Source organism: Dermacentor variabilis, chromosome 1 (genome assembly GCF_050947875.1).
Source record: "Dermacentor variabilis isolate Ectoservices chromosome 1, ASM5094787v1, whole genome shotgun sequence".
NCBI lineage: Eukaryota > Metazoa > Arthropoda > Arachnida > Ixodida > Ixodidae > Dermacentor > Dermacentor variabilis.
The window spans coordinates 267,428,470-267,443,099 of record NC_134568.1 but is presented as its reverse complement, the minus strand read 5'-3'; the positions used below and the strand labels follow the sequence as shown (position 1 = coordinate 267,443,099).

General features: G+C 40.3%; 1 protein-coding gene across 3 annotated transcripts in view; it reads left to right on the top strand.

Annotated features, from left to right (window-relative positions):
* Window positions 1–14,630, top strand: part of Tango10 (transport and golgi organization 10) — a 32,347-nt gene that overhangs the window by 1,194 nt on the left and 16,523 nt on the right. For 2 of the 3 annotated variants that reach the window (XM_075675290.1, XM_075675278.1), the window contains exons 2-4: window positions 8,531–8,763; window positions 11,183–11,431; window positions 13,128–13,315. In XM_075675290.1, the coding sequence (XP_075531405.1) occupies window positions 8,581–8,763; window positions 11,183–11,431; window positions 13,128–13,315 (620 nt within the window). In that variant the 5' untranslated portion in view covers window positions 8,531–8,580. Of the gene's footprint in view, window positions 1–196; window positions 2,332–8,530; window positions 8,764–11,182; window positions 11,432–13,127; window positions 13,316–14,630 lie in introns of those variants that run through there. The other variant, XM_075675298.1, reaches the window with a different exon arrangement.

The following is a 14,630-nucleotide window of genomic DNA, read 5'->3' as shown; positions in this document are numbered from 1 at the left end:
TCCTCCTTTGCAGCTCGGACATTTGACCGCAAGTGCGCTGAACGCATTAAGCCACAACAATCTAAATTGCCGCGAGGCTGTGCGTTTGCTTCCACGTTGCGGTTTGCTACCACAAACATTGCAGGAACAAAACAGCTGATGCTCCGTTAAACACAACTACCCAGGTGCGTCGTCGTACGAGGTGCACCACTGCGTTAGAGTACGTTTGACAGCCCTCAAACCGCAGTAATTCCCCCATGTGTGTTAATAGTTGACAAGTTAATTTTGCTTAGTGATAGCCTGAAAGTGCGAAGGCTGCAGTTTCAACCTGAATACTCCAGCTTGTGTTAGAAAAAAAAAAAAAGATAGTGAAATACGTTTACCAAATGCGTGGTTTAATGGTTTCGGTTCATTACTACTAGTGAAGAAGTGAAAGATAGACAGTTTGGCCAAACCAAATGGTTTGAGCTAAGCTACTAATAGTTGCAATAATCTGCTCGGGTTGTTTTCGATCTTGTTTTGATACCTAACGTTCCACCGCAATACTGTAACTTGTGAAAGGGGTTGTGGTTCCCATTATTTGCCAAGTCTTTCTTAACTTGTGGTGTAGTGACGGGACCGTTGGAATACGCAAGTTACAGCGCTGCACCGATTTTCTGGTGCCCAAAAAACATGCACTCACCAAGAGTAAAAAAAAAAATAATAAAGAACATGACGTTTCGGGCCCCGTACGCGCCGTGATCTAATTGATTGTTTTCTGCGGTTCAGGCCAGAGCTAGAGTGTAGTGTTCAACCAGCCTTGTTAAAAGTAGCAGGCTGCATGTGTGTGTGCATGACAATGTTTAGCAGCAGGATTGTGGTATAGTCCTTATGATTTGGCCATTTTTGTAGCTACATAGAAGCGGCTTGTCATTTGTATGGAGGTGAGCTTACGTTGAAGAACATCTTTGTGTTCATTTCATTGTGGAAACCCTCTTTGCACAAAACATGCTCAAACATCTGAAGCTTTTTCTTTCAACTACTGTTGTTTTTTGCTGTGTTCATTTTCCCTGTATGCAGGTTTACCAGCTATGCTATTAGCAAATAATTTTCTGGAAAGCGCAGTTGAGTAAGACACAGAAGTCAACAAATGTTGTGCAATGTTTGGTTACTCGTGAAGGTAATGAGTAACTATGTCCGGATTGGTGGAGACGTTAGGGACATAGATGTAAATGAAGATCACAGTAAGGACTTGTTAGTGGGAGCTAGTGATGTAATGAAAGCATGGGTACATTATTTTGCTCTCCTTCCAGGCATAGTACAGTTTCTCTGCACATACGTTGCAGGCTTGCTTTCCATAAGACTGCAGTGTAATGCTCTCAAATATTCCAACAAAGCTGATTATTGAACTTGGGTACTGATACTGTGGTAACTGTCACATGGAGAGCTAGCCACGCCTGAGGTAGCTTTATGGACCGCATGCTTGTGCACTCATCAACTGACACCGCAACACCTTCTCATGTTGTGTCTGCCCTAACTTGGCAGTGTCCAAATATTATTCAACATATGATGTATCCGCACATGATTATGATGACATGATACAGAGTTGAAACCGAAACCAGAACTAGGTACACAACACAACGTACTCCTCCCCTTAAAAATATTGGGGACACGGCTAACACAGTTCACAGTATATATGGTCACAAAATTGTTCAGCCAGGCCAGAGGTCTGTGAGCTCGTGTTGTCCACGATCTTGGCTGTGAATTCTCATCCTGTGGCCTGGAAGAGGATCGTATTGAATTTTGATCACCTGCTTCTTCTACTCTTTGTTCTGCCAGCTGTTCTCCATTGTCTTGCCAGGTGAAGTATGGCTGTGGAGTGTCGTAAGGATCAGGCACAATTGATACACCAGCCTGCGAACCCATTGACAGAGTAGAAGTTGATGCCAGTGCTGAGCCATCGTGAGGGTAGCTTTGAGATGTACGAGGCTTGTGAGACAGTCTTGTAGCATTCCACGTGCTCTGATCTTCAAGGACAAAGGCACTGGGTTCCTTCTGACCCACTGTCTTCATATTGCTGCTGAACAACAAATTACCTTTCCTGGGAGTGAGAGGCTTTTTCACCCTCACAAAATCATCTTGATGAAACTTCGGAGTCTTGGCGCATCTACTTTTATCTGTGTATTCCTTGTAGGTCCTCTGTCTTTCTCTCACTCTCTCCCGCAGTTTGACGATCTCAGGTGTAGGCTTCTCCGAGAAGGATGTGCTGGGACACTCAGCTATGTTCAGCATAGTGCGTAAAGCACGACTATGCATAAGTACGGCTGGTGGCACACCCGTTGTCGCATGTGGAGTGCTGTGGTAAACAGCAAGGTACTGTAACACTTCTATTTCGAGAGGTCGCTGTTTCAGTACTGCCAGTTGCACTTAATCTTCGAGAACCCTGTTAAAAGCGTTCAATTTGACCGTTCCTTTGAGAATGATAGATTGACTACACAACAGATGCTTCAAAAACATTGTAGCGTACAAGAAAAGGACACACAGAGAAACACAGAAGACACCACATGCACAAGGTGCACTGTTATCCCCTGTGTGTTTTCTTCTTGTTTTTTTTTTCTTTGTCCTTACCTTATGTACTGCAATGCTTTCCCTAAGTGATAATTATTTAACTCTGTCTTGCTCTTTGGATACGAAAAGCAGAAATGTGTAGTTAGTGACTTTGCAGCATTCTTACATGTGTAAAAAATGTGGTTTTTGGAAGAGTAAGAAATGATTAAAAAATCATCATCATCATCAGCAGCAGCCTGGTTACGCCCACTGCAGGGCAAAGGCCTCTCCCATATTAAAAAATATTGAAGTGCAAACTTCCAGTTACTTTCATTTCATATTATGCTGTCTAATAAGCTGGACCTGACATTCTCTTATAACTCTGCTGAATTGAGTAAAGATATTGTCAGAGGGGAGGGGGGGGAGGTACACACGAAATATTAAATTTTAATTGTGATTGACCTAAAATAACACTTGCTGCATAAAAAAAAATGAAATTCTGGGGTTTTACATGCAAAAACCACAATCTGATCATAAGGCATGCTGTAGTGGGAACTTCGAATTAATTCTGATCACCTGTGGTTCTTTAATGTGCACAAGTGCACGAGTGTTTTTGCATTTTGCCCCACCAAAATGCGGCCGCTGCTGCCGGAATCGAACGCGTGACCTCAAGCTTAGCAGTGTAATAGCCACTAAGCTATTGTCGCAGGTTTCTTACTGCATAAGATGGAGCAGGAAGCTGCAGTGATCTAAATGGTACAGTGAGATAAGAGGACTGCAGAAGTTGCTGCCGAGTGTCACACACACACGCGCACACGCAAACTGGTATTTAATTTCCTGTACCGTTGTGGCAAGCTGGTTCCATCAAAAAGAGTTATACAAGTAGTGAGGTTTTCCATGATTTTCTGAGTAGGCCTTCATTTTTTGTTCACATTATGAGAAATGTGAAGTGTGTTTCACTTAGCTGCATCTTATTGCATGATTCATGTAACACATCACTGTTTACTCATGGCCTGAAGAAAGTCTGGTTCTTAAATGTAATGAAATATTCTTCAACAGCATGTAGGGGACAGATTTTATGTAGCTGAACTTTAAGAACCTGCAGTGGTGGACTTAAAAATGGAAAATCAAGGAAGCCACCTTATAGCTTATGGTTGTTGCAGTAGGATTTGAATAGCTGACATACTTCAGTGGTAAGTTTAGTGTATTGAATGCATGATATTCTCATTGACATCAGAGGTTCTTTGTTTTGTGAGAAGTAACAGGTTACTAGCGCTACTATATATGTGCTGAGGCAGTCTTTACTATTATCGGTACTGTTGATGGCTAAGGAAGGATTATACGAGGGGGACTCAAAAGTAACGAGAATAATATTTTCTAATTCACATAGTTTGTTTTTAACATTAGCATATCATAATAGCATTAACATATCTATCACCTTTCTGGTACCTCCTCTCTCTCTCTGAGATGCAATTTAGTTATCCCACCTCTTCATCCATTGTTGAAAACTGTTCAGCAACACTTATGAACTGATGCCCCCCAGTACTTCAGTCATTTTCTTCTTTACCTTCTTCACTTTGTGAAAAAACAGTCCTTTAAGTAGGGTTTCAGTTTCCAGTTTGATTTCAGCAAGGTGTAAGATACAGGGAGCAGGAAGGGTGAGGTAGCCTTGTCATCTCACTGTGGTCAGGAAGTGCTGCAGGTTCAGTGCTGTGTGGAAGGGAGTGCTGTGGTAGTGAGCAAGCTTGAGTTTCGCAGATTGGATAATTTTTTAACTGCACCGCACAATTCCTTGAGCACTTCAGTATAAAAATGCTGGGGACATATTCTCGGGCGATCACTTTCGGTGATACTATTGCTTTCACGTGATGTAGTGCTCAACCAGCCAATCAGCTCATCCGGTTTTGCTCAACCAGCCAATAAGCGTGCACTGAAAGTGATATCAGCAAAAGTGACCGCTTGAGAGTATGCCCCCTGGTTGATGTTCTGACCTTGTGATACAAATTTAAAATGAACAAGTTCTTTGATGTAAATAGTTTTCTCAAGAGGGAACAAAACTTGGTGCACACACATTTCTTGGCATCTGCCTTCGCAAAATTGATACAGATGTGGACAAAGGTTCAAAAGAAAGCAATGCAGTAAGCATACAAATCTTGACACTACTTGGCCTACTGATGGAGAAGAACACATAATATGCATGCCACTAGGCAGGTGTCGATGTTAACTCTTCCGCCTCAGTAAAAAAAAAGTCATTATTTTTGAGTCCCCACCTTGTATAACAATAATCGGTGCCTCCAGTACAAAGTCTGTAAACACTTACCGCTAAGTGTAAATTGAGGCTGGTTAGATGTTTCTGTCATGGTACTTAAGCGGATGGCCGCTAGGGCCAAGTGGGACATTCTAGCTTGTAATAGCGTATGAAAAAAGAAATCTTTAACTTAATTACCTACCTCATTTTATTGTAAAAGTTACAACAGTCATGGTTAAAAGGGATGTGCATGCCTTCTAATAATTAAAATGTAATAATTTTCAAACAGATAAATTAATGAATTTAGTTCCCAGACTCATGTGTGAGCATTTAAAATGACAGTGGCTTTGCCTTGTTTTAATGAATCACATTGTGTGAGGCATGAAAAAGTGGTGATAAGGTTGATAAAACTGATTAACTCTTACAATGACACTCCTGATATAACTCAGACTCACTCCTGCACACTCCCTGCTACTCCTGAATATATACGCATTTCATGCCTCTCCTGAAGAAACTCATATAAATAAAGAGTATTGCAGACCCATTGTGCCATCCATGAAGTCAGCTAAATGCATAAAACTTGTAGATTACCATATTGTTATTTACGCCGGTAGCTAATTTTTTGAAACATGAGCTACGAAACTCCTAGGTCGGCTTAGATTTGAGGGTTTCATTAGGAGCTGTCGCAACTGGAAAAATTGCATGTTGACTAATGCCAGCTCTAAAATACAGTGCGCCAGCCATTACTGTCTACCACCCCAGCCTCACTGTACTACAGCTCACTGTGATGGTACATCATTTTTACTGCATTGAATCCGTAAAGTGTGGGCACAATCACTGTTTCTTTCTTCTTTTTTTTTTTAATGTTCGGTTTCGCCGAGACGTTGACACAATAGCACTGAGCATGCGGTGGCAGTACATCGCGAGCTGGGGCAAGTACGTGGTTGGCGCTGGACATTGGTAATAAATGTCATTTGCTCTTTGTGACTTTGTCATTTACTGTTGTCTTGGCTGGCTTGCATTCAAGGATATCCTGACCTTCCAAATTTGAGGGGTTGGCTTAGAATTGAGGCCAATCTGGGTTAGAGTAAATATGGTAAATTTCTGACACTAGCTGGTGCACATGTCTCGACAGCGCAGCCGTGGTAAGTTAGCATGGTAGGTCGATCCAAGCTTTGATAGATGAGAAAATTTATGAAGTGTTTATGAATTCTGATTTAGACAAAAGTGATTATGAGGAACCAGCTTCTGTGCAGCATAAAATGACCACTGAACCAATGCGTGAAAAAAACATAATAATATGGCACAGGGCGAGGAGCAGCCCAGAAGAAAATCTGGCTGTTAAAGGGTTAAAATGTTCAAGAAAGAATAACTTAAGTGTGTTTCATGTTATTATATGAGAAAGAAAAAGAATGGGAACATAGGTGAAGGGGGCTTGACAAGCTGAAGCTTGAATGAAGTCTAAAATATAGATGAACAGTGAAATTTTCCATCTTATCCTAATTTTTCCTGAAAGGTAAACACATCTTGTCCCACCTGGTAAACTCAGCTTTACTTCAAAAGTCTCTGCGCTTCCTGTCTAAAACTAAAACAACTTTTTATTGAGCGTCAGTGGTCAAAATGAACAGTCAGATTTGGCATCTTGTCCTGCTCTTTTCTTAAAAGCCAAATGCTTGCTGCAGCTAAATGCTGCAGTACCTATATGTTCACACTCTCAGGAATACACTGAGCAAGTTCTTTAAGGGCAAGCAGTGAGCAGGTTCTTTAGATGCAAGGCAGGATCAGAATCCTTCTTTTAATCACTTTCCAAGGTGCACAGTATTAGTGCACATATGGTACTTCATTTCCACATTTGCTAACCTTGACAGGGTATTCATGTGGTGCATGATGAAAATTGTTTCTGAAGCACTGGGGCACCTCTTCTTTGTGCCTATGCTATCTGTAAAACCATTTAATGAAGTGCAAAGAGCATGCATGACATGGTTTTGGGGGAGAGCCTCTCCTACATTCTTGACCTGTCACTGTCTATAATTCCTCACTTATACAGATACAATATTGCCACATTCCTATCAGCTTCATTTCAACATGAGCGTTTTGTTAACATTGTATTTTAAATGCGTGAGCATTTCTATGCCGACTCCCTGAGGAAAACCATCACTGACGTGTGACGCTCGGAAGCCGAGTGTCTTACCCAGTGGGCTAAACGCCCACACTTGCTGAAGGCAAATATATCTGAACCATATGAATCTGTTGTACCGTGTTGCAACAGCAAAGACATGTAAGCAGTCAATGAGTTGATAAGGATGATAAGGAATTATAAGGGGGTTATGTTGGTCTGATTTTGGTTGATAATGGTTCGACACAGATGGATAAGGTGCTGAAGGGCTTATAATGATTGGAGCAATAAGGGTCGGATCATGGTTGATAAGTGCAGGTAAGAGTCGAACTGAGTCCAATAAGATTGATAACAACCAGTACATGTCGATAAGGGTTGGATTGAGTCCAACAAGGTTGATAATGACCAACAGAGGTTGATAAGGGTTGGATCAATCCCGATCAGGTTGATAACGACCGACAAGGGTCGGTAAGGGTTTATACTGGTCGAACCAAAACAGATTACAAGGCCAATAAAGCATACATCAAATGAACTGTCTACTGCTTCGTCAATTGCGGTAAACAACATACGTCGTGTCGTATGCATAGAGATGAGCAAGTAGCACAATGCTTGTGCATACTTAGACAACTCCAGTAGAGTTGGTGCGTAATTATTTTATTATGAATGTTGTGAATTGTTTGATATAGTTACTTGAAAGTTAAAACAAATGTCTGTTCAACCTGTGCATGTATTGCACAAAAATTCTGCATAAAGACAGTACTTTAATATGTGTTGATTTGGTCCTGTCTACAACAACAGTGAATTTACTTTTTTACTTATTGTATTCTAGTTCAACTCATTCACATGATTTTCATGCATGTTACTAGAGATGAGCTTAGCTTGTACTTGCTTTGGAAAGCTTTATTTCTCCTTCCAAGCACAAGCAGAGTGCATTTATAAGTCACAGGTGGTTTTTGTTAATACACGACACAGCAGGAAGAGATAAAAAAAAGTGTGGCCAAATTTAATTTTAGTGCTGACAACAGCAAAAAGTGGTGCTCGCTTTATTAACTGCTGTTTTCCATAGCAAAAACTTGTCACAAGAGAAGGAGAAAGACCAAAAAAGTCTGGGACTTGCAGGATAAAGAATAAATCAACTTTGTGTCAGAAAGTCACCCTGAGGGGATAGGACTGCTTTATATAGTCTGATGAACAAGTGCTATCGTGCATGTTGTAGTGATGGGTCCAGTGTAGAGTCCATCTCATTGCAACCTTTTTGACCTAGATAGCTAGCTGTTTAGTAAAAAAGTATTTATGCTTTTGACTTCAAGGTCAAAGTGAATAGTGATTACTATAGTGAATAGTGATTGCATGTGACACAGTGAAGCATTTCTCTTGAAAATTTTGTTCACTACCTTGTTCACATAAATGAATGTTATTAAAAATCACACTTCCATTTGACAATGTGTCAAAATTGTCACATACTAAGAAGAAAGAGAAACTTTGGAGCACTATTTTTAAAATAGTATGATAGGCAGAAGGTTAGTTTTTCTATGGCGAGGTACAGGGAAGAAGGTTTAACATTTAGAAAATCACTGTATGAGCTGTTTGTTCTGTCTCATCAGTGGGAAGTTTAGGCAAGGTGCCTTATCTAATCCCTCTGGCTTATGTTTTTCATTCAGCATATAGCCGTGGACGTTGGAGAGCTGCGTGACTGGCACGCAGGGTGACAATGGCGCACCGAGATAAGTGCACCACTGATCACGAGCAACAGTTTGACAACTCTTCAACGGTCTTGGAGAAGATTGCTGGCCTGTATGCAGAGCGTCTCCTCAGTGATATTACCTTGGAAGTTGGTGGAAAGCAGTATGCTGCACACCGGCTGATCCTGTGTGCTTCCAGCGATGTTTTTCAGGTGAATTCCAGTCTTTATTACCATTCATGGACAAAGATTTGATTTCAATGTTGTTGTGTTGATATGCTGAGCTGCATATACCATATTCACATAAGTAAATAAGTGTGTGTGTGTGTGTGTGTTTGAAAGAGAGAGAGAGAGAGAGAAAGAGAGAGAGAGAGAGAGAGCAGGGATGCAAGTGCTGGTGAGGGAACTTGGGGCACAAAAACTGCAGTGGAAGCGACTGGCTTTCTTGACACTCAAATGCATACCATGTTCTCCTGTTCCACCTTTTTCTTCATTTTGTACACACTAAATTGGCATTGGCAGTGCACCATTCGACACCGTTTGTGCTGCACCTAAACTGTTGTGTCATGCCTTTTGAGCCACTTTGCTGATGATCTGCTCATTGTGTTTTGCAAAGTGCTTCTCCTTTAACTCTCAACACATTAGACAGACATCAGCTTTGTCACTCGTATATTGTATCTCATGTATTACACACTCCAATAATACATCCAGGGAAACTTTGTTACAGTGAAGTTACTGTGGTTACATCATTATAATCTGGAAAGGGACATTGACAGCTAATAAAATAAAATAAACGTAATAGTATGATTGTAGCATGAGTGAAGAAATGTATTATGCAACTGCAGCCATCTGTCTAAAATGAGGTGTTTTAGCATAGTGTGATGAATGATCCATTACAGTGATGCATGGCTGCACTATACATTGATGCCACAGTGCTCGGTGCTCCAAGAATGTCTGCTGATTTAGCATGCATAGTTTTGTAAATGCTTTACTTAACCCTCAGCATAATTTCACACAAAAACAGTATGGAGAGAGAAACAGAAGGAAGGGTTTGAAAGGCAGGGATAATTACTATGCCATTGTCCACAGAGTATGGGCACAAAGCAGGGAAGCAGATTGTTTCACAGTGTGCCAATGGCTGGGAAGCTGGTTCATAATTGAATTTGACATGAGAGTGGTCATTGCTTGTCACAAAAGACAATTTAACAATGTTACTCTAGTACCCATTATTTTGTGTGACAACCTACCTTCAGCTGATTTTTCTGCAAACACAAGTTATGGGCTAGGAAATGGGCTGATTGTGCTCAATAATGCAACCACCGTTGGTTGGCAGCCAGTATCCAGAAAACAATGCAATGGAAGGCATTATGCCACTATTGTGTTTGTTGCAACATCCTCTATCAATGTGCCTCTCTGGAAGTGCTGTAAAGAAGCTCTAGTTGACCATAAAGTTCCTGGGTAAGCCTTTTCAATTGAGCATATCAAAAGATTTGGTTGTACCAAGTGCACTGTTGCCCCCTTTCTCTTATTTGTCTCTCTAGCTTCCTTGCTGAACCACTTCACCTTCCTCTCATTGGCATTTGTATTCGACCTAAGACATGAAGAGGCTGGCCTTTCCGCGATACTTAGCTGTGTGGTGGTTGAACTTTCTGAACTTTGAAGCACACGACCAGGGGAAAAAAAATTAACACTATGCTTGGAGGATGGTTTAAATATAACATGAAGTCTTCTGTTAGCAGTTAATTTCATGAAAGAATGTACTGTTATGTATGGATAAATATGGATATTATTATAAATACTGTTTGCTCTGTCAGTGGGTAACATATGTATCTCGTAGAATGCTTATATAGCACAAATGGCAAAACAAGATTAATTACGCTTTGGCTGCTACAACTACTATAAAAGTTCTGCACATAGCCTAATGAAAATTTGCACGCTAAACGGAAATTCCATCAGCCATGTATGCTCCAAAAATCATTTGTCTTTATTGTGTTTTTGCCTAGGTGTTCAAAAATAAATTGAAATGATTTGCTATTGTTAATACTAGTGGGACAAAGTGCTCTGCTTGGGATATAGACTTTTGTGTCTTAAACTACTGTACAATCTACAGGGTTCTACTTGCACTAAATTTTTCATTTTTCTAATTTTGATCAGTGTGACGATGCGCTCCCCAGAAACCCTGTTTGTTTTATAACATATGTACTCAAACTGAATATGGCTATGTATTCATTTAACTTTAATTTTGCAAACTACCAAGGTAAGGTGTTCACTGGTATTCATATCTGGCCTGTGTGTTGTGTAGAAGAGGTATAGTGGCTTTACAGATATTGTGAAATACTGAGTGCACATGCTATTAGAGTGAGACTGTCATGAAAACTATGGTGACATAAGGGTGCTGGAGTGAAGCTCTCGTATAAACTGCAGTGGCATAGGAGTGGGCTGATCATCATTTACTGTACCAGTCAATGTCTTTTATGATGTTCAGCTGGCTCTTGAGCAGTAGTAGGTTTTTTCCCATATGCTAGCTTACAGGTGCATTTTAGTCTAGTCAAGGGCTGCAGGTAACTCCTACATCAGCTTCAGTTGCTTGGCCGAGGACGTCTGTGTATACAACATGCTGTCCTTGTATTAGGTGATGCTGATGGACCCCAAGTGGAGCTCCAGCAGGACATCACACATTGAGCTAAAGGAGGAACCCCTTTGCGAAACTGTTTTTGGCGACTTCCTTGGCTATCTGTACACCGGCCGCATGCGTGTTGACCACTTGCGTGTGCTGCCATTGGTGGCCCTAGCCGACAAGTATAATGTCAAGGACCTCATGCGCCTCTGCATCAGCTATATGGCTCACCACATTGTGTCTGCTGCCTACCACAACCAACTGGTGAGAGTTGCATGCAGCATTTGAAAGAATTACTGCATCACTTTTTTGTCTTGTATTGTGCACTTCAATGGCACTAGGCACACTGCAAGTGCAACAGTGCAGCATTTCACTTATTAATTCATGACATTTTATTGAACCAAGTTCCACAATATGTGTTACTGGTCTTGCCTTATTTTTGAATACAGGTTTTCTATCTGGCCGGCAACAGGCACTATATATTCTACCTACATTATTGCATTTCATGTCTATACACTAAGGTGTGCCTCAAGTATAAATTCTTAGACCATTTTTGTCTTAAATTTACATTATTGATCTTCATACCTAATTATCTTACTAACACAGAACCGTACATATAATTTATATACAGATGATACCACTATGCTAGCTACTGATTGTTCACTGTCTGTTATAACAGTCAAATTTGAAAGGGGACACAAGTCTTGGAGAAAAAATATCTAAAAAAATAGTTTTTTCATTTGTTATTCTTATAATGTACATATCATGGTGCACATGCTGGCAAAAAAACTAGCTCAAAACAACATGTTTACTGTAACACTTGGTGCTATTATTTGCATAATTTTTCAAGAAAGAACTGCAAATTTGTCTTCGTCTGCACCTCTCAGATGCACCCCCAAGCAATAATAGAAGCAAATCTCAAAGGCCATGCTCTACCGTATTGCAGACGATGGAAGTGACATAGCCACCATGTTTTAGACATTATTTAGATGTATAGAGCTTCCTACAGTTACTTCCCTGATGTGTCAAGAACAAAACTGCGAATTTACATTTGTCTGCACTCATCGCAGTTTGTAATATCTGAAACGTGCCTGTACTGTCATTTCTGCTGTCTGCAAAGGGGTAGCAAATGGCCTTTGAGATTTGCTTCTAATTATTGCTGCGGTGTGCATCCGAAAGGTGCAGAAGAACACAAATTCGCAATTCTTTCTTGACAAACTAGGCAAGCAATGACACGAAGTATTACATTGAACAAACCCGGTAAAAAAATATGATCCTTCTGCAAAAGTGGAGCAAGAATGAAGCTGTGGTAAGCACCAAATCTTCTTTCTGCAATATAAGAGAAAAATGCACGTCCCTTGCTGATGGTACTCCCAGTAACAACATAATGACATGTTGACTTACATCATTTTTCTAGCTTTGACGTGCGATGAGCGAATATTTGTACATATGAGAAAAATTCAGACTGCTTGCACAGCACTTGCTCACCTAAAACAGAAAGAAAACACCTGACGTTGCTAGTGCCCATCATTATGTCCATGCAAACACATCGCGGTAGCAGATGATTGCGGAGCTGGCGTGCTTTCATCCGCACTCTTCAGCAGGCTGCCGTTAATGGCGCACATGACCTTCTGAAGAGGTTCATTATAGCATGGCAGTAAGCTGACTTGAACTTGTGTTTGTAAAGTGGGATACAAAATTACTCATTTGTGCATGACATAGCGACTTGTATACACTGAGCAGTACTGTGTGTGAGCATGCTGCTGACTTTTTTTTAAAGGTAGGCCATTTCTTTGTTGTCAGTACCTGGCATATCATTTTAACTTTAGAGTTTGGTGGCTCACAGGGTGATCCCACTAAGCTCCTTTCATTCTTACACTTACTGTAACCCTATTTACAACTTTTGGTCATGAGGACTTATGCTGGCAGTTGATAATTATCTTTCTTCTTTGTTTCTTAGGTCTCCTGGTACCGGTACACGCTAAACTGCGGCTCTACTGCAGTGCACAAAGCATTTAGCAACTTTATTGCCTGGAATTTTGAGCTTGTAGCCAACACAGAAGACTTTGGAAACATTGAGCTGGATGTCCTGACCTCATTTCTGCGCAGATCAGATTTAGTCATCGCCAGTGAGTTTCAGCTGTTCAAGTAAGTGCTTGTTTTGAAGCTTTGTAACATACATATAATGTTGATAGGCGATACATTTGAATCTTCCTAGATGACCTAGATAAGTAATGCACAAATCTGGTGCATGCTACACGGATGTGGCCAACAGGAAGTTGTAGGCATCTTGTACATGGTTGGAAAATGTTGGTTTGTTCATTTGACATAATCCGTATGAATGTACTTGATGTGTAGGTACATGTGGGTTAGACAGTTTCAATATTGAAAAGAAAAGCCTTGTGGCCCATGTCGTACTTTCTAAAGTAATTAAAACACAAAAAAGAATTTAGACAGTGTACAAAACACTTTAAAGTTGGGAACCTGAACTGCTCTGACCTTGGTAATTATAGTACCACTACTGCCAATGATAAGTTTTGTGTGTTCAGGTCATGGCTAGTGTCCTTTTATTGGTAGAAAGCAACTGTGTTCCTGAGGCCATTTCAAGTCATTTAGTTCATTTAGTGCAATCATCAGTGGACTTTCTTTTTTCCATTTTAAACATTAAGCAGGGTGAGTTGTAAATTGAAATAGTTGGAATAGGCAGTGTTGCATCTCATGATTTCATAGTTGAAATATTCTTACACACTAAAGCAAAAGCTACTGAGAAAGTGTATTCACTTTAGTGTCAACATTCATGTGTTCAGTGAGCCGGAGTGAAAATTGAACAAGGAATGTGGAATCAGTTTTGGTGACGGCTAATGGGACCTACATGTGACAGTTTTATTGTCTACTTGCACAGATGAATTGATGGCTTGACTATACTGTACAAGTGTGGCCTCCAAAGCATGTCTTGATAGTTGATCATTTTATTTAATGAATTTAATTCATGTCAGCACATTGTTCTGAATCACCTCCAGTGATAAAACTCATTTGCAAATTTAAGACTAGTCTCTTTCCAGGATTACTTTGATTTTGTATTCCTATGGGCACAAAAATGACAGATCACACTTACACTATATTTGCAAAATCAAATATGTGTACAAAAATTTGCAGGAATAAGATGGTTAGGGAACTTTTATGTGTTGCTTTAATTATCCCATAACTTTGGTTCCCATATGTTACAGTCTATATTAAGAGCATTTATTTATCTATACCAAGGTTCTAAATTCCTAGTAAGTGCTACTCTATTGCACTTAATCTTGTTTCTTTTATTTTCTTTAGCAGTAGATACCACTTACCACCTCAGTACTCTTTAATCCGTCTTGACAGTGATGTGCGAGCAATCTGCCTATAATATTGTTTTCTGTGCCATTAAAAAAGTCTGTGTTGTTTTAACTGTCTCCTGCAACAAAAGCTTCTT